This window comes from Hyaena hyaena, unplaced genomic scaffold, assembly GCF_003009895.1.
Source record: "Hyaena hyaena isolate Hyena2069 unplaced genomic scaffold, ASM300989v1 scaffold_2, whole genome shotgun sequence".
In the NCBI taxonomy this organism is placed as follows: Eukaryota; Metazoa; Chordata; class Mammalia; order Carnivora; family Hyaenidae; genus Hyaena; species Hyaena hyaena.
In genome coordinates this window covers 1,953,103-1,972,443 of record NW_024080634.1, presented here as the reverse complement: position 1 = coordinate 1,972,443, position 19,341 = coordinate 1,953,103, and the positions used below count along the sequence as shown (strand labels likewise).

Sequence of the window (19,341 nt, the reverse complement as noted above, 5' to 3'; positions counted from 1 at the left end):
CGCTTGCCCATCCATTGGGGGGAGACACAGGCTGTGTTATCTCAAGGAGCTGTTTCTAGGAAACCACTGAAAGGCGTGTGTCACCCCTCTTTCTGGGTGGCAGGCCGTGTCACTGGCAGCCGTGCCCACGCCCTGGGAGCCAGCTCCCGCAGGCAGTCTGGGATGGAAGGCCGTCCGCTCCCTGTCACAGTGTAGTTTCAGGACAGGGGGTGTCTGTCCCTGGACCAGGTGACGTGGGGCAAGGACAGGGGTGCGCTCTCTGTTCCGCCAATGCCGCCGTCCTGTACAGGCCTTTGCTTTGTCCTCAGTGGGCCTTTCCTGACCGTGCCGGTGAGGCCAGCAACTCAGGTGTGTCTTAGGAGTGGTGTTAGCACTGTATGTTTGTGTTTTCTGTAGGTTTCCATACAGTATTATCTGAAAGCTTTTAATGGCATAATTTCTGATTTTAGAATCACAAAGAAAGGAGTTAGCTAATCAGAAACCGGAAGCTTGCCGTTTGGAGGCAGCGTGTACACACGGGCGCTTGTTTGGACCTTGCCTGTGAAGGGGTTACAGGAGGGAGTTGCCGCTGGCTTGGGGCACTTCGTGTAGCAGTGCTGTAGTGTACAGCACACGCACGGAACAACCCCCGGCTCGTTGGAACACAGAATGCCGTTTCGGGTGTCCCTGCCTGTCCCTCTGCGGTGGCCCCGCTGGCTCATCCTGTCCCAGACTGCACCTGGGATGCTCCTGGGGCTGCCTGAGTTGTTCAGGGCCGGGCCTGAGATGGCATCTCCCAGGGGACCCCCGTCTGGCAACAGCTCCGGTTCCTGTGTTCTGCTCAATCTCTGCAGCGGGTGAGGACTCAGAACTGTCCCGGCTGTCCCTAGGAAGGTCCCTGAGCCTGTGTTTGGGGGCTGCATGCTTACCAAGCCTGCAGGTGTTTTTTCCTAAGTGTGTGCTGCCTTTTCCTGTCACCTGTGCCCCTGACAGCGAGTGCTGCTTGGGGCCGGTTGGGTGCTGGTGAGATCGCAGCTGTTCTTGGTGTGGAAAATCCCCGAGAGTCCGGTGGCTGTCATAAAAGACTTAGGAAACACAGACAGTGAAACAGAGTTGAGAGTAACTATCAGCCCCTCTTATAGTTCTCTCTTCGGCAGGTGCCGAGGTCAGTTCCGTTGCAGGTCAAGGGGGGCAGGGCCCCCAGTCCACCTCTTCTTACAGCATCGAGGGTACCCGGCTTGTGTGGCCTTCCCTAGGAGTGACCCGTGGGGACGCCAGAGCCAGCCACACCCGGGGCTCAGGAGAACTGTGTCCATAGAGCAGCTGCAGATGTGTGGCTTTAACCCTTTTTCTTCCCAGTTGGATAGCATATCAGTGAAGCACACAGCTTTATCCCTTATTTCCGTCATTCTGAAAAGAGCACTAAAAACGATCGAGCACTGTCTGAACAAAGAGATATGGCAGGAATCAGGCGTGTACACGGCCGCGGCGATGGAAGAATTTGTGCGCCTCTTCAGAGAAGCCCTGAGCAAGGTAGGTGCGGGAGCTGGGTTTGGCCTTTGCGGGGAAGTTTCCAGGGCTTTCCTTACAGCTGTCACAGGTAAGCGCACCAGGTGGAAGAGGCAGTTCCAGGAGCACCAAGGGCAGGTAGGGGTCGGGGTGCTCCTGGGACCTCAAGTCTCATCAGGAGCTGACATGCTCTTCCCTCCCCCACTGCCGCACGCACAAGGCCAGGGTCATGGTAAGGGGATGGCTTGGGAGGCCCATTCTGGTGAGTAAGGAAGGGCAGGCGTCTGCAGATGGGGTACCTGCCCCAGAGGAGCTGAGGTCATGGTGGACGTGGCCCCCTGCGGTTGTCGGGCATGTTTCTTTGTTCCTAGCGTCCTGCTCAGGTGAATGAGTCTTTGTTGTAAGCATCGGCGCTTGTGTTTTCACCACGTCCGTGCCGTACAGTCGTGGGAATCACAGCTTTGTGCTGTGTGGAGCTCACAGAGGACATGGGCCTGTTCTCCCCGCCATGTCCCGTCTCTCACACACTCGCACTCACGTGCACTCGTGTCTTCCCTTTGTGCTTTGCTTCCCCTTAGTTTTGGGTTCCTCTCCCTTTCTCTCCCTTGTTTAATGTGACTGTGTTTTCCCTCATAGAGTTTACCAGACCTGAACACCATCGTGTGGGTCTGGCAGTCACTTCGAAAGCAGGAGACAAAACAGGATGACGAGAAAGGAAAGAAGAGGGGCACCCAGACTCCTGCTGCCTGCGTGGCTCCCCAGTGCGGTGAGGGCTGCGTGGGGCCCTGCTCTCGGCAAACAGAGGTGACATGGGCAGGCGGGGACAGCTCCAGCCCACGGGGCTTTGGAGGCGTCTATTGCAAATGTGCCCGGGCTTTACCTAGGCACCGTGACTGTCTAAGGACTTGAGTGCTGGGCACCCTGTGCTCTGGCCTTTCCATGGAGGCCTCTCTTTGGCTGTGCAGGTAGAGGTGGGCTTCACAGGCCCCCTGCCCAGTAATGAGGTACCTTACTCAGACCTTGTTATTAGCCTGCCGGGCAGTGGGCTTCGTACCTTCTGTCTACATCCTGTTTAATTCCCATTGTTCAGATGAAGACACTCAAGCACAGAGGTAGTCGCTTTAACCTGTCCAAGGTTACTGCCCCACCATGAGGACTTAAACCCAGTCTATTTGAACGATCTTGACTTTGCCCACGTAGACTCTCTAGGGATCTGACTGCAGCCTCTGCCTTCCCCATGTGTTGACTGCATACCACCTGCTGATTAAGGACAAAGAGCCAGTATTTCCTAACTTACGGTGTTTTTTATCTTGATTCAGATGACGCAGAAACCATTCTTCTGAAGGCCGTTCTGCTGCAGGTCATATGCCTGTACCAGAAGGCGGTCCCACACATGGTCATGCAGTACAACTTCGACTTCAGCAAGCTCCTGAAAGGTGCGGCTCAGGGGACCGCAGGGCCCCCTCTGCTCTGGTGCCGGCAGGGAGGAAGGAAGCAGTCACGAACCGGAGCTGAGGCCCAGGGACGCTGGTGGGCCCCATCCACCAGCCTGCTTATTTGTATTTGCACTAATAGTTTTTAAATCACCAGTTGTCCTTAAGTAAACATCGGATGAGCACTTACCAGCCTAGGGCACAGAAGGGAGAAGCCGGGCTGCCTGAGTTGTCTGCCTCAGATAAGTGACAAATCAGAGTGTGTCACGTTAACTCTAAAACCTGTCTTCAGAGGAGCAGGGGTGCGGATGTTAGAGCCCCTTAGAGGGGACGTCCTACTCACGCATAGGCGCTTCTGACAGAGTCACCCATGTTGTACCGGGTGAGTCAGGTTCAAACCACATCTTGTAAAAGTAACATTCGGCCTGTCTGGTCACGTTTCTGTGACGGAAAAGTGCTTAATAATTTTATAATTGGGCCCATGGAGGAAGGCTTGCAGGTGTGTCATTCCTGGGGTTTACAGAAGCTCTTGGAATAATTCTGAAAAGCTGTAATTAACTTTTTAATTGTTTGAAGGTGAAAGCCTCTCTCTGCTGTGAGAATATGAAATTTACTAGAGGCGGCCACTCGTATCTAGTACCATGTCCCTCCCGAGCAAAGGGAAATGCAGAAATCAGGCCAGCGGGGGAGGACACAGTCTGGGGCTCGGGTGGCCACAGGTCTGCTCACAAAACGTCTTTGGTTTGGGGAGCAGGGCTGGTGCCTCTCGCCCGGAGAATGCACCCAGGGGGCAGTGGGAGGTGCCAGGCTTCATGCCGTAGGGAGAGGTCACTGCGGCCAGGGGGCCGCTTGAGGCAAGTGGAGTTAAGGCTTTTTGCTGACGATTTGGACAGACCATGGGAGGGGAGGATGTGCCAGGTGGGGGTGCGTCTGGCCAGAAGAGAGGAGAGAGCCTCCAAACCCCCTTCTTATTTCTGCAGTTGGGAGTTCTTATCTGGCCCCCATGGCCAGGGGTGGCCTCGCTGGGTGCCTCCCTGCCCATGACTTCCGGTCCGTTTCCCTCTTTTCTGCCACAGGCGTCATCTCAGAGCAGGGCCTCCGGGAGGAGGTGCCTCCCATCCTACAACACCACATCCTGAAGGTGGCGCTGGAGCTGCCCGCCAGCAAGTTCCTGTGGCTCAAGGCACAGGTAGGAAGCGGATGGCTTCTGCTTGCTCTTCCGTTAACGTCGGGGTCTGTCGGTGTTTCGGCCTGGAAATGTCTAACTGGGTCAGAACCCGACGGTTGGTCATAAAGACGACATTCACGGTTCCCCCGCTTAGATGCGCCTGGAGCAGAGGCCAGGTCTGAGTCAGGAACCAAGAGGCCTGTGCATCTCTTTGCTTTTGCAAAGTAGGATGTTGACTGTGTCCTTACTGAAACAGTGTCACTGGGAGGTATTGGGAGTTTTCATTTTTGTTTTTATCTTGAGTACTTTGCATTTTGCTTGTCATTTTAAAACTTTTTGGAAATAAATGCATTTGGAAATACAAAATGCATTCCTTCTTCTTTGTTCTCATCCTGGAAGAACTTGAGACAGAGATTGAGATCGATACCAGCCGGGAGAAGACCCAGGCTGGTACAAAAATCAGTAAAGATTGCTGGCGTTTTTTCCTGCCTTTCATAACGCCTTCTAGGACCTTCTGGAGAATATAATGTGGACTCATAAAGGGAACTCAGCCTGCAGCAGATACTCACCTGTGTTTAAGCACAGGATGCCATTTTGTTTCTATCCAAAGAGGAAAAATGACCAGGCAAAATTAAGCTCCAAGTGCTCTGTAGCTCTGATGATGATTTTTTTAAGTGACTTAGATCTTACTTAAAGTTCTCTGAAAAAAAAATTCTCTGGAACCAGGGGCACCTGGGTGGCTCAATCAGTTAAGCATCTGACTTCAACTCAGGTCATGATCTCACCATTTGTGAGTTCAAGCCCTGCGTCGGGCTCTGTGCTGACAGGTCAGAGCCTGGAGCCTGCTTCACATTCTGTGTATCCCTCTCTCTTTGCCTCTCTCCCACTCATGCTCGTGCATACATGCTTTCTCTCTCAAAAATAAAGTTTTTGTAATTTAATGGAACCAATAGCATGGAAACGTATGTAGGGATTTGTACATGTCATATTTCCAGAAAAGCGTGAGAATGCGGGCGCATGGGGATCTCTGCATTTCCCCCCAGGTCCTCTCCTGAGGTTCACCTGTATCGTAATTGAGGATTGACACGCATGCCCTGTGCGTCTGCACCTTTACCACCACAGAAAGATGAGGCAGCCAGGGCACAGAGTGGTTAGGACACCCTGCAGGGTGACTGGAGGGTCCAGTGTCGCACACAGTCCTGCTCTCAACCTCTGCACTCCACCGTGAGGTCATTGCCACGGTCCGCAGAGAGATGAGCAGCCCGGAGTGTCATTGAGTTTTTTTTACCCCAGCTGAACAGGGCCAGTGGGATCCTGGTGATTCATTTGGAAAATGAACAGAGGGAGGCCTCTTAACTTTGAAAGGACTGGTATTAAAATACTAATTTATATCCTGTGCCCCACCGTCTGCTTATAAGATGAAGTCTCCTGGGCTTCATGAACACCAGCACTTCACACGGTCAGGGTCATTCTTATTGCCAGGGGCTGCAGAGACGCCAGCCAGACACAGCCTCAGTGGCATTTGGGCCAGGGATCTGGAGCCCCATGAACTTCTGAGACGTGTGTTCAAAGCTCACCAGCCTTTGTGAGAGGCTAAATTACGTAGAAGGGATCGACCCTGTCAGCACCGGCTGCCGTTTGGGGCTTTGGTTGAGCACCTGGCTTTCCGAGCCTCCTCGTGTAAAATCCCAGTCTTGCCGAGTGTAGTTAAAGTGAGGTGAGATAAGAGGCCTGGAGCCATACCGGCCTCAGCATCCAGTGACCTGTGTAATGTTTATAATCTGCTACCGTTCCAACTCCAGGAAGGCCCAGATGCAGAAATCATTGGAGGAGAACGATCTGTATTTTACTTACTGATGAAAATGTTTGTGACCAGTAGCCATCTCCAGCTCAAGTCATCTACCAAACTTCTGATCATAAAGGTAAGCATTTTCTACCAGTTCCTAATTCTGGGAAGCATCTTCCCAGTCTCTGTTACAGCAGGTGCTTAGTAAATAGTTGTTGAGTTAAGGATGTGTCAGGGCTTCTGTAAATTTAAAAACAGGAAGTTTTAAGGCAGCTTTAATTTATCATGTCTAAACTTAGCTGCATTCCCAAGAGGTGGCATGGTGAAGTGGGAAACATGGGCTTTGAAGTCTTGTTCCTAGATTTGAGTCCCAGTACTACCTCTTCCTGGGTGGCATTGGGCAAATACTCACCCTCGCTGAACTTTGTTTTCTCACGGTGAATGGGAAGGATGAGATGGTAGGATTCAGAGGAGAGCGCGCGTGGCCTGGAGTAGTAGGTGATGCCCAGCACGCTGTAGGCTCCCTGCAGTGTTAGGATTCCAGCCTCCGGGGAACTTCCACCTGTGGGGTGGGCCGTGCCTTCCCCCACGTGTCCAGACGCCGCCTTCTCCAGGACTCAGCCTTTCTGACCTTGTCCATCACCCACAGCCCAGGTGTCCTCACAGTTACTGGAAGGGGACGGGGAGTTGGACTGTCAGCTTCTCTCTCCCACACTTGATCTTCATCCTGTAGGGCTTCCCCCAGGTCTGGATGTCACCATGGGAAATCTCCTTTCTCCTGCATGGCCAATGTGCTATAGGCGGCACGCTCATTGTTTTGGGGGTGCAGAGATTTTTTTCTTTGAAGCGTTGATAATCTTTCTGCCCTATAACGTTCTCACCTGAGCTGCTTGAAGAACATGAACATCTTGGCCTTGACCTTCACAAACTGCCATTTCCCTGTAGGCGTGCACTTGACCCTGACCCAATTTCATAGTCATTTACTCTACATGGGCAGGCTTGGCACAGTCGGGTCTCTCCTCAGTGCGCTGTTGAGGCTCTTGCTGTGGGAGTCTGTGCCATCAGGCCATTTGGGGATGTCATATAATCGTGCTGGCTCAAGGTCCTCCCTCTTAACACATTCCGTTCTCTTAGAATCGCCACTGCTTCATGTCCCGGCTCTGAGGCTGAGGGAGGTTGCGCTGAGATGACGTGACATGACTGCTTTGTGATCTTGGAGAATGTCATGCTAGCTAACAGTTGCTGGCTCTGAGGGGCTGAGTCCTGCTCATTTACCTGGGGTCTTTGTGAAAATCCGGCTATAGCAGTCAGCCTCCGAAGCAGCAGCTGGGTTTTTTAAATCCTTTTATTATTTAGGAGTTGAAGGAAAGGAGTAAGCAGTAAGACCAGGGGCTGTGTGAAATTTGAGTGAACGCAGAAGACTCTCTTCTCCTTTCCGTCACGTCTGGGAGTGTCATTGTGAAAGAGTGGCTTTGGGGGTAAAACTGCCGATGGGACTCTGGCCTCCTCTGTGCCGTGCTGCCTCGGCCCCTCGTTGCTCTGACACCCCCGCCCTGGCTCTGCTCCCTGACAGATCCTGCGGGACACGGGGGTGTTCGAGCACACCTGGAGGGAGCTGGAGCTGTGGCTGGAACACTTACATGACACTGCGGACGAGCAAAGAGAAACCGTGATTCAGTTTTTGGAACGCGTAAGCACCTATGTCCAGTGTGAAGGAGTGTGTCAATGAGCATGCCATGTGGCCTTCGATGTGACGAAGGCACTTTTGAGGCACCAGTGCCAGAAGCCCTGGGTTTCTGGCTTCCTTCCTAATTTCTGCTGATATGCCAGACTCTGCTGAGTTTTAGAATCTGTAAAATGGGAATATATTACTGTTTAATTTCCTTCTGGGGATTGGTCTTTGCACAAAGAGAGCAGGGGCGTACTTACAGTGATTTATACCACTGGTTTAAGCGCAGTGGTTTATACCAAAAGAAAAAAATTTTTTTAATTCTGTAACAAAAAGTAAAAAAAAAAAATACTTGGCAGAAAAAATTGTTCTTATTGGGGACTGTTAACATTTTAGCTCTTCCCTTTATATTACTGATGATTTTTTTTGTGTATTTTTGTTTTTGTTTTTCCATTTCACTTGCGACCACCTAAATGTTTTCTGCTTGGCTTTTCGATGCCCAGGTTTTACTGACGTTGGTGGCGAATCCCTATTCCTACACAGACAAAGCATCTGACTTCGTCCAGGAAGCCAGCACGCTGCGGGCTGCAGGGACGAAGCAGGAGGCTGACGATGTCAGCATTCCCGTGTCCCACATCGATGGTAGGCGCCACTGCTGCTTTGCTCCTCGGGTCCGTGAAGCCCCAGCCACGATCAGCGGCAGATCAGTGGTGAAAATGGGAACCGCGTTAACGTCTCACACAGGGGCAGGCATCTGTTTCTCTGAGTCAGAGATCAGCCTACCGTGGAAATGAAAATCGCCTTATTTGCTCCTCCGAGGGGGCGAATGTACAGAGCCCATTGGCTGGGTTATTTTTGTGCAGTGTTTCCTCTGTGCCGGGTGCTGATCTTAGCTCTTTACAGATCTAACTCCTGGAACCCCATAAGCCACCCTAAGGGGCAGATGTTATTATCCACATTTTTTATACGATGGTAATGCAGCTGACGCCCAGAAAGATTAGGTGATTAACTCAAGCTCACACAGCTTAGTACCCAGCAGAGTCAGGATTTGAAGTCCAGACCTGGGCTCTGGTCTGTGCTTCAACCCTGACCCTGTTTGGCTTCTCTGATTTTGACCTATTCGCCTGAATATCCAGGTTAAGGTTTTGGGGCTTCTCGGTGTCACTTGAGGAAACTTCAGTCTATTATCATCTGAGCCAGACATCCTATATTTCGTCTGGCAGAGCTCTTGGGATTTCAGAGGTGATGTCCTCGTGTGTTTAGAATTAAACTTCAGGGGCGCCTGGGTGACTTAGTCGGTTGAGCGTCCGACTTTTGCTTAGGTCATGATCTCACGGTTGGTAGATTCGAGCCCTGCATCAGGCTCTGTGCTGACTGCCAGCTCAGAGCCTGGAGCCTGTTTCAGAGTCTGTGTCTCCCTCTCTCTCTGACCCTCCCCTGCTCACGCTGTCTCTCTCTCTCTCTCTGTCTCTCCTAGAAATAAAATAAAAATTTNGTGTCTCCCTCTCTCTCTGACCCTCCCCTGCTCACGCTGTCTCTCTCTCTCTCTCTGTCTCTCCTAGAAATAAAATAAAAATTTAAAAAAAAAAAAAAAAAAAAGAATTAAACTTCATACTAAGCCTTTCCCCCCCGGGGGTGTTTAGCTTTTACGCCTCCTCTTAGACGTTTCTTACGATCCCTGCCTGTGGAGCCCTTTGCAGTGGGGTCCTTCGGTGTCTCTGGCCTTGGTTGGATTGTCCTCTTTCTGTCTCAGATGTTCTCGACATGGTGGACGTCCTGGTGGAGGGCAGTGAAGGCCTGGATGAGGAGATTGGGTTCTTACTGGATGAAGACATGATCCTGCTCACGTTCCCATTCAGTGCCGTGGTCCCCGCAGCCCTGGAAGCCAGGAATAAGTTGCTCCTTGGGACAGAACACGAAACAGGTACCTGCGTATAGTCAGGATCTCCTGGGTGCGTCACCAGCTAGGTCCCTGTGGGCTGGGAGGTGTGGTTCCAGGGGCTCCGGGAATACTTGCTGAAAACCCGTGGCAGCAAGGTTCGTACCCAAGTGATGGCTGCCTGGCCTTCAGAGCTAAGTGTGTAGGGATGAGAATCTGGGTGCCAGCAGGACTTCTGGGAAATGGGCCATTTGAGGGGTAAGTCCATAAGAATGCATTATTTGTCTGCTGCACAGACCTGCTTTAACACCGACGTTTTCAGAGTCTATTTTTGCCATCACGATGCTAGGGTGTGAGTCCTTCGTACTTGCTGGAAATTGCTGGAACTGAGAACCGAGGAAGTATCCCTAGATCACAACTAGATCACAGTGGTGTGATTAGTCAGGGTTGCTCAGGCTCTGCTGTAGTAACAAATAAGGCCCAGCATGTAGTGATTGAATGGGCAAAGGTCTCTTCTCTGGACCTTGGCATAGTCCAGTATAGGTCAAGTTGCTCTCGTGTGGGACTGTTCTCGTGGAGGCAGGGGTCCAGGCCACTCCCATCTTGTAGCTGAACCATCTCCACATACAGCCTCCAGGGTCACTGTGGGAGAGGAAGACAGAGGGGACCGTCAAGGAGGGGCTGTTCCCGCCAGGCCTGGAAGTGGCTGAATCAGTCACGTGGTCCCAGCGTGACCACAGTGGGGGGTCCAGGTGCCCAAGGACCAAGAATGGATTTGCGAGCGCCAAACAAGTCTTGGCCCCAGGTGGCTCTTGCGTCACTTCTAGGCCTGGGTCTCCACTTCCAGGCCTTGGGAACTGAAGCCTGACTGTGTGTCACACGTTTAGTGGAACGGAGCCTGGTGTGCTGTGCGGTGATAGCACCTGCCCTCCTGTGTGTGTGTGTGTGTGTGTGACCCCTCATGGAATTGGCGTCTGTTTCTCTGGATCTGGGATACCCGTGGGAGTTGGTGTTACTGACGGGCCACAGAAGGGTCCCGACAGGCCGCCCCCACACGTCTCATTCCTTTGCAGGCGAGAACGTCGTGGCATACCTGACGGCGGTGCTGACAGACCTCCTCCACACGCAGCGGGACCCTCTGGCGCTGTGTCTGCTGCTTCAGGCTTACGACAGGCTGGAGCCTCCCGTCCCGCCTTGCTGCCACCAGCTGTTGCGGTTCCACACGTACTACAGCCGCTGGATCCCAGAGGCGGCCCGCGAGGCCCTGGTGAGCCGCGGCGGGAGCGCTCCCGCGGGTACCGGGCCTTGCCCTGGGAAACCCCGCGATGCCCCCCGTGGGCCGCCGCTGCGCCCCGATGGTTCAGCCTCGCCGCCACGCAGCCTGCAGGGAGAAGCTTGGTAGCCTTGTGGTTTCCCCGCGCAGGAGGCCAGCTCCTTGGCACCACTGCTACTTAGCTGGCGCGACAGAGGACGGATGGCTCGCTGATGCCGCCGGATTGCATTTTCCGCTGGCTGCATGATCACTGAGCCCCCGCGCCAGCTTTGGGGCTGGGGTGGGGGAAGGTGCCTCCTCTTCCCTCCGTCCCAAGTGATGCAGCGTGCCTGGGTCCTGGCCGCCTTCAGCGGGCCCCAGCCTGCCCCTCGGCTCCGGGGCTCCCGTCAGACCAGGTGCTGGTGGCCCCCAGCAGCCTCCATTCCGTGAAGACTGGGAAAATGGAAAGAAAGAAAGAACGTCCCGCCTTTACGTGGGGACCACGTGCTTGTAACAGGCCCTGCACATCTGGCCCCAGCGCCAGAGTGTTTATGAATGTTGGGGGCTGGGGAGGCACAAGAAGTTAGCTTTGTGGTGTGTATTCATTCAGAACACTTTTAGCTGTTCGTGCAAAAGCAAGCAGCTCAGGGCCTCTTTGTCTTGCGGTACTCATGGCAAATACTTGTGTTAATCGAACACTTCCCGTCCGTCGGGGCCTGGTACCAAGGGCACTGTGTGATTCAAGCCATTTAATCCTTGCGGTGACTCAGAGAAGAAGCTTGGGACTTACTGTGCTTATTACACACATGGGGAAACTGAGGCACAGAGCCATTCCACCACTGGGCAGCAGTAGGGGGCAGGGGAAGGTCAGGATGCGGCCCAGGCAGTCAGCTTCAGCATCCACGCCCTTCCCGGGCCGCTGCCACCCTCCCCTGCATGCTAAGCTGCAGTTCAGAACTGAGGGCAGCTGGTCAGAGCTTAGCAGGTCAGTGCTGTGCCTCGTGGGTACACAAAGGAAGGTGTCCACTCTTTGAGGGGTGGGTCACAGCAGCATTTCTTACCCTGGTGGGATGTCAGTCCCCTGGTGGCTCGTTCGGACACGGTCACTGGGCCCCACCCTGAGTGTGTTTGGCTCAGCATGTGTGCGGTGGGCCTGGGGATTGGCCTTTCTCACCCGTTCCCGGGCGACCCTGCTGCTTGGTCCGGGGACCCCACCAGGGGACCTGCTGTGTCTCCAGGCACACAGGACCTAGTTTCGTCAGCTTTAGAAAGTGGAGTGTTTGGAGATACAGTCATAAAAGGCCCGTGGGGTCAATAAAGAAAGCAGTTTGGCAGTTATTGTAGAAGAAGTTAACAACTTGAGTTTGAGGTCAAGCTCCAGAAATTTCTCTTCGCTCTGTCCACTGGCTTGTTACTCTCCCAACAAGACACCCTCCCTGGCGAGGGCCTTTGGAAGGCATAGAGCTTGTGAGCTGCCCCCTTCCCAGGTGCCACCCACAGCGTGCAGCATTCATCACCGTGACGCCTCAGTCAGTGCCCGGCCCGTGCGGCTCTAGCCCACGGCGTCTGTTCTCGGGGTGTGCAAACCCCTTCCTGATGCAGTGCTTTTGTGTTAATGCACCCTGAGGTAACGTTGGGGCTTAACTTCTTTAAATAGAATGCCACACAGTCACATATTTTTTAGTTTTAGGACTTTAGTTTTAGCCGACTGTGCACCCTTTTAATCTGCAATTGTTTTTCTTTCCTTTTCTTCGGATTTTTGCTGCTTTCCCAAGCCCCTTCAGATGCCGGGCAGCCTCGCCCCCCAGGGCCCTGCGGCCTCCTCCTTCTCCGCCCTGCTGCAGGCGGCCTACGAGAGCGAGGGTGCACTCCTGGACGAGCAGGTTCAGGCGCAGCTGCAGGCCGCCCTCCCGCACCTGCCGGCGCACCAGATCCTGGGCTCGGCGACACACCTGCTGCTCTACGTGAGGAGCGCCGTGGAGAACTTTGGCCAGGTCAGCGCTGCTCCTGCCCGGCCCCCCAGCCCCTGCGTGCCCCCACGTCCCCGCCGGCAGAGCGGCCGCCTCAGAGTCGGGGCCAGACCGAGTGACAGTGTCCATAGAGCTTCAGAGTCTTGCTGTCACCCCGTTGCACACAAGGCAACTTAGTGATGTGACACACACAGGGCCACGGAGCCCCCCGCCCCCCACCCCACCCCCCCAGCTGGGGAGCCGGGCTGCTGGCCCACCGCCCGTCTGTGCTGGGCCCCTCCCCCTCCTGGAGCAGACAGGCAGAGGCGGCTGCGGCACCCGTTTCCTGCGGACCGCAGGCCGAGCTCTGTGGCTGGGGCAGCGCAGCGGGCGCTCAGGCCAGCGCCCTCCACAGAGGACGGGACCGGCGCGGCCAGATGCCCCATCTTTCAGAAGTGTTGAGTAGTTCGTTGGCGAGCTTTCTGTCCCCGGTGTGGTTTACGGAGCTTTAATTTGCGTCTCCCTCATCTTGACCCAAACAAACCCGGTTACTTCATCAAGATTGAGGGCGCACGTCTTCCTGAGAAAGGACTTTGAGGTTGTTGGTGTCTCTCAGGGACCGGCCACTCTGGCCTGTCTCCTTCCTCAGTCCTTGCTTCCGGGAACGTGGCACCTTCGGTCACAGAGGGACTCGGTCACGCTCACGGTGACTGGGAGCCCTTCCCTGGCCTGAGCTCTCGCGTGTGTGGCTCTCGTCCTCACAGCTGGGCCGAAGCGCAGGGCCCCCCGTCCTGCAGCTGCTCCTGGACCTCCTCCAGCGCCTGGTCGCCCACTGTGCGCAGCTGGCCTCGCAGGACCAGCAGAAACGCGAGGCCGCCCAGGCCGCCTCCGACCTCTTTCTGGACACGGAGTCCGTGGCCTCGCTGGAGCTGGCCAGTGACAAGGTATCGCTGCCCTCCTTCCGTGGGGCTCCTTCCCGTCAGCCTTTTCCTGGAAGTCTCAGACCCTGCTTCCCCTCTGCTTCTGGTCTGAGACACGTAAGGGTTTGTCGCAGGCAAATGACGAGATGCAGAACTCTGTCGGAGACGCTGCAAACCAGCCGTGACCCCTCACCCACAGATAAGCACGGCGTCACTGGGCGTTTACCTTTCTAGTCATAACTCTGCACCCACTCACCCTCCCTGCATGTTGTTTCCCCTGCCCTTACACCGGGTGACGTGACCATCTTGAGAAACCCGGTGGGAATGTGTTCCTGCGGAGCTTTTGCAGCCTGTGTTGAGTGAAGGCCGGGCGGTGGGTGCGGCTCATCCCCATGAATACACACCAGGAACTTGCAGCGCCGGGAAGGAGTCTTCGTCCTGCTTGGTGACCTTATGTGGCCGCCGTGGGGCTGGGGCCGGGGTGAGCCCTTGTCTCACAATCTGCATCTCACCTGCAAACAATTCCTCATCTCACAGACTAACAGACAGCCCCCCTCCGTTGATCTGTCTCCAGGTTGACTTCCAGGAGGTGGCTGTGGGTGCAGGACCACCTAGTAGCTGTTTGACGGGGGGCAAGGTGGTGCTAACGTGACATCACGCTTTTCTGTATGTAATGGGCACAGCTCAGTAGGTGTGATGGACTCCTTTCCGTCCCTGACAAGTAAAGGAGGAAGGACAACATCTTCCCATTCTCAGAGACCGTGTGACTTCGTTGGCTAGGAGCAGATCGTTCCAGAACTGGGCAAGGCTGCTCACTGGTTTCAACCCAGCGCTGGGTCCCAGGGAGTTCCCCAGGAGTCACTCAGGGCTCAGCCTCCTGGGACGTGACGTTTAGTTCCAGGCCTCAGACTTGAGGCTGCGACCCCATCCGCTGTTCCAGGCACAGGGTCTCTTCTCTCCCAAACTGTGATCACACTACTCTGGTCTACCGGAGACACCCACGTCCCCCCAGTCTGGCTGATGCTGGACGCGGGGCTGCTGAGCGGGCACCAGATGATTGGCCTTCATCACGTTTAGGCTTTTCTGCACAGCATGTCCCCTGTTCAGAGGGACTGGAGAGCAGTTTCGCTGTATGGTCAGCTCAGACACATGCCGGAGTGGGTGGGACCCTGGTCCAGTCATGGTCCAGCCGGCACAGTCACGGGGGGGGGGGGGGGGGGGGGGGGTGGGGGGGACGCTGTAGTCTGGTTATAGCCATGACTGGGCTCAGGTTGGGGTGCTGGGGGGCGCCCCTGAGAGGGGCATCAGAACTCGGGTGGGAGAATGGCACGGCTTAGGAATGCCCTTCTCCGCCCTCCAGCCTACTCCTCGTGGGCCCTGGGCTGCGGGTAAGGTCTGTGCCTTGTCGCCCTATTTCAGACGCTGGAGGAGGTGCTGGCGGCTGTCCTCAGACATCCCACGCTGGCGGGTTGGTTCCTGGCCCTGGAGCGCCGGGCCCTTCCTGCGCACACCCTCAGCCCCGTCCTCGTGAAGCTGCTGGGGGCCCACCTCAGCGCGGGGGTCCTGCGGCTGCTGACGGCCAGCGCCCCGATCGTCTGCAGCTCCGGACAGCTGGGCCTCCTGGCCCCGTACACGGCGGCCACCGCCCAGAGCGTGCTGCAGATGCTGCGGGACAGGGGGGCGGGCCCGGCCACGTCACGCACAGAGAGCCTCCCGCAGCTGGATGCCCTGCAGGAGCTGCATCCCTACATGGAGGGTGCCCAGCTCCGTGAGGTCACCCTGGCTCTGCTGAGCCTGCCCGCGGCCCAGCTCGTGGTCCAGCGGCCCGCGAAGTCCCCCAGGAAGCAGAGGCACCTGAATGCTCTCGGCAGGACCCTGGTCCAGCTGCTGACCCACGGCGCCCAGGATCAGCGGCCGAGCGGCGAGCTCCTCTGGGCCCCCGGGTTCGTGAAAGGCCTGGGGGCTTTGCTTCCCGCACTGGCCGTGGACGAGCTGGATGCCGTGTTTCTCCACACTCTGCAGAGAGAGCCCGAGCTGGCCCCCGTGGTCGGCGTCCCCGTGCTGGACTACTGCCTGGCCCGGCGGACGCAGGCGGCCCTCGGCACCGCCGCCCTGCTCGTGCAGCTCAGCTCCACCCACCTGCTGCGCTTTGAGCTGTGGTGCGGGCAGCCCGGCTCCAGCCTCTGCCTCCAGGAAGGCCTTGACGACTTCCTCCCCCTCGTCCACGTGTACCTCCAGTGCAGGATGCAGGGTCCCTTCACACGCCCAGTAGGAGGTACGGAAGCCGTGGCCTTGAGCAGCTGGAGGCGTTAAATCAAAGGGTGGGGAGGTGGAAACCACACGTGCGTCGTCGCGCCCGGAGCTTCCGAATGCGGGCTGTGCGGTGGCTCTGCTGCTCCTTCAGCCACTGGCCGGCTCTGGGCACCGCGCGAGAGGAGAGGTTCTCCCTTGCCACCCCTCCCCGCTCTGGGTCTGTGCCTTGGGGTGCCACCCCCATGCTCCTGTCCACCCTGAGCTCCCCACAGGAAGGGGCAGGGGTGGGTCAAGGAGGGATGCACCCCGGGGCCAGAGGAGGCACTCGGGGTGGCCGCCCTCTGTCCCGTCCCATCGTCCCCTGCAGAAGTGTCAGCGAGTTTGCTCTGAGCCCGGGCGGTGTGGGCTCAGCCCTCTCGCTCCACCCGTAGCTTCAGGCCAGCCAGTGGCTCTCAGGGCACCTCTTCTCGCACGCCTCTCCGGCTCCCGCGTCCTTGAGGCACCAACCCCAAGTGAGCCCAGAACTTCGGTACTCACACTCTCTTCACCAGCGGCAAGCTCTGGGCCCAGTGTCAGAGCATTGACTGATGAGTGGCGGCCTGTGCGGTGAGCCGGTCAGCGTGTAACCAGCCGGCCCTTGCACCCGGCACTTTCTGTGGCATCGGTACTCCCGCCTTGGCCAGCGTCACAGTGCAAGCATGACCTCACCCGGTCACAAGATGCCTCACGGGCTCTGGAAGCTGAAACGCGCTGGCTCCAGCCCAGCACGTTGTGTGACCGTCTGTCCTTTTTGTCTCTGCCTAGTGTCCTCTGCCGTCATTCCCGTGCTGAGGAAAGCGCTGTGGAGGCAACTGCAGACCAGGCTTCTCAGCGTGGATGGGCCCCCAGCGTCGGGGCTGCATCACGAGGTCCTGGCCCAGCTGGTCCCGTTCGCAAGAGCCAAGGACCTTGGTGTGCTCATGGACCGCCTGCCCAGCCTGCTTCAGACCCCAGGCAGACACGAGAGGTAGGCAGGCGTACACTGTCTGGTGGCCGTTGCCCTCCCCGCTTCACTTTCGCCTCTAGTTTTTATATAAACTAGCGAGAAATGGCTTCACTGCTCCTACGGCCTGAAGGCACTTCCTACGGGAAGTCTGCTCCCAGCCTTCCTGCCTGGAGCAAGCACGTCTCCAGAGGTGGCTGGTTGGTTCTGGCTCCCCGAGGACAGCGTCTCTTATCTGGGGGTGATTGTGCCACCTCCAGAGGACCGGTGCCAACATCTGATGTTTTTTTGTTGTCGCGACATGGGTGGGGGATGGTTGCTTCTGGCGTCTGGAAGGTGATGGTCAGGGGTGCTGCTAAAAATCTTATGCACAGGACTGACCCGTCCTCTCCCCCGTGAGAAAGAAGAGTCTGGCTCAGGATGCCAGTAGTGCTGACTTGGAGAAGACAAATTTAGGTGAAGTCCAGACAGTGTATCTTCTGGTGCATTAATACCGTTTCCTAGTTGTGAAAATGCTGGCACCTCTGCGACGCTGGAGCCGGGAGACAGGGCGGCCTGTGACTCCCGTCTTCGGGTGACATAGGGGTCGGGGACTCGGGGCACCTGTCCCAGGTGGCCCGGTGTAACGGGTGACGCTTAAACTGGAGGGACTTAGGCCGTCCCGCTGACACTGTGCCTTTGTCTGCGGCAGCTGGAGCATGGCCGACTCCGTGTCTGCCGTCCTGGACGGGGCGGCAGGAGAGCTGCGCGCCTGGAGGGGGACTCTGCTGGCGTCCTGTGTCAGGTGGCTCACGGCGTCTTTCGGTGCGGGCAGGCAGGACCAGGACAGTGCCCGGGACCGGGAGAGCCAGATGCTGCGGAGGTTTCGTGAGCTGGTGGTAGGTGCCTCTCCCTTTCTCACAGACGCTGGCTCCGGTTTTTAGGGAAGGAGGGAAATAGACCAAGGCTGACAGGTGGCCCCCAGGCCAGGTGGCATGAACGGGGACTCGTAGGAGACGAGCCGGGCCGTGTCTGGGAGGCAAAGCGGCAGGTGGCGCGGGCAGACCCCGAAACGATGGGCGTCCTTGTATCAGCCACAGATGTTGGATTTTTGGGGGCACTCTTTTGCTTCTACTGAGATGGTTGTATGGTCTTGGGTTTTGCCCACTCCATTAAGAAACTTACGTAAATTGATTTTTGGTCATTAACCCAACTTTACATTACCAGGATATCCTTACATGATCCTAACGTGGTATGGTTTTCCCGTGTCCCTGAATTTGGCGTGTTAATATTTTATTTACAGTTTTCCATCCATGTGTGTGTTGCGTATTTGTAATTTTATTTTCTAGCAGCGTCTCTTCGTCTGGTTTTAGGATCCAGAAACGCAAGTCTCAGAATGAGTTGGGAATTTCAGTGAGCCTGAAAGTCTAGATTATATATATTTTTTAGGCATTTAAAAAGAGTTGCTTTACTGTTTTCTGGTATGCATTGCTTCTGGTAAGAAACCTGTCGTTCTTATCTTTGTTCCCTCCCATTTCAAATTTTTTTGTTTTTATTACTGTTTAAAGCAGTTTGATTGTGGTGTACCTTAGTGCAGTTTTCTTGAAGATTTTTATGCTTGGGGTTCATGGAACTCCTTAGCTCTGTGAGCCTAGAGCTGTCATAAAATTCAGAAATATTCAACTCTTATTTTTGGCCATTATTCCCTCCTATTGAAGGGTACTTTTTAAAATATATATATATTTTTTTTTTTGTACAGAAATAACATCCTGAAGAATAGGTGTTATTCTCAATGCAGGATGCCAAATTTGGTTAAAACTCAAAAGAGTCTGACTTGCGTTAAAACTCTGCACCCAATATTTAAAAAATAATTCTCCTTGGGGCGCCTGGGTGGCTTAGTCGGTTAAGCGTCCGACTTTCGCTTAGGTCATGATCTCGCGGTTCGTGGGTTCGAGCCCCGCGTCGGGCTCTGTGCTGACTGCCAGCTCAGAGCCTGGAGCCTGTTTCAGAGTCTGTGACTCCTTCTCTCTCTGACCCTCCCCCTGCTCATGCTGTCTCTCTCTCTCTCTCCTAGAAATAAATAAAACATTAAAAAAATAAATAAATAAATAAATAAATAAAAAATAATTCTCCAGAAAATAATCCCAAGTGACATTGTGTGAAAAGTGGTTGTAGATTACAGATCAAGCGGTGTGCTTACGTTGTACTGAGAGACCTTGTAACCTGTATTTCAGTCTTAATTCATTGTTACAGGTTTATGCATTCAAGGCTCACAGGAGCCCAGACATGGCAGCCCTGGGAGGGAGGGCCATCCCTGATGTCCAGAGAGAGCTGAGCGCAGAGGAAGGTGCGGGCTCCCCCGCCACAGGGGACAGTGGACCTTCTTGTGCAGCTACCCACCCAGCAGGCCGGCTTGATGACTGATGGCAAGCCGTACTCTCAGAAATCTGTGTCCTTCGGGCATGCCTTCCCTTTCTCTCTTCTTTTCCTTTCTTTAATAGACGTAATGTTTTTAGAATGGTTTTAGGTTCACAGCAGTAATCAGCAGCTAGTACAGAGTCCCCCGTACCCCCTGTCCCCAGG

General features: G+C 55.3%; 1 protein-coding gene across 1 annotated transcript in view; it reads left to right on the top strand.

The window, feature by feature from the left end:
• Window positions 1-19,341, top strand: part of URB1 (URB1 ribosome biogenesis homolog) — a 74,000-nt gene that overhangs the window by 24,455 nt on the left and 30,204 nt on the right. Inside the window, exons 11-24 of the mRNA XM_039228752.1 lie at window positions 1,339-1,512; window positions 2,125-2,254; window positions 2,808-2,924; window positions 3,998-4,110; window positions 5,892-6,011; window positions 7,449-7,565; window positions 8,048-8,186; window positions 9,298-9,468; window positions 10,497-10,690; window positions 12,451-12,669; window positions 13,389-13,568; window positions 14,964-15,819; window positions 16,602-16,803; window positions 17,471-17,657. Of these exons, the coding sequence (XP_039084683.1) occupies window positions 1,339-1,512; window positions 2,125-2,254; window positions 2,808-2,924; window positions 3,998-4,110; window positions 5,892-6,011; window positions 7,449-7,565; window positions 8,048-8,186; window positions 9,298-9,468; window positions 10,497-10,690; window positions 12,451-12,669; window positions 13,389-13,568; window positions 14,964-15,819; window positions 16,602-16,803; window positions 17,471-17,657 (2,919 nt within the window). The remainder of the gene's footprint in view (window positions 1-1,338; window positions 1,513-2,124; window positions 2,255-2,807; window positions 2,925-3,997; window positions 4,111-5,891; window positions 6,012-7,448; window positions 7,566-8,047; window positions 8,187-9,297; window positions 9,469-10,496; window positions 10,691-12,450; window positions 12,670-13,388; window positions 13,569-14,963; window positions 15,820-16,601; window positions 16,804-17,470; window positions 17,658-19,341) is intronic.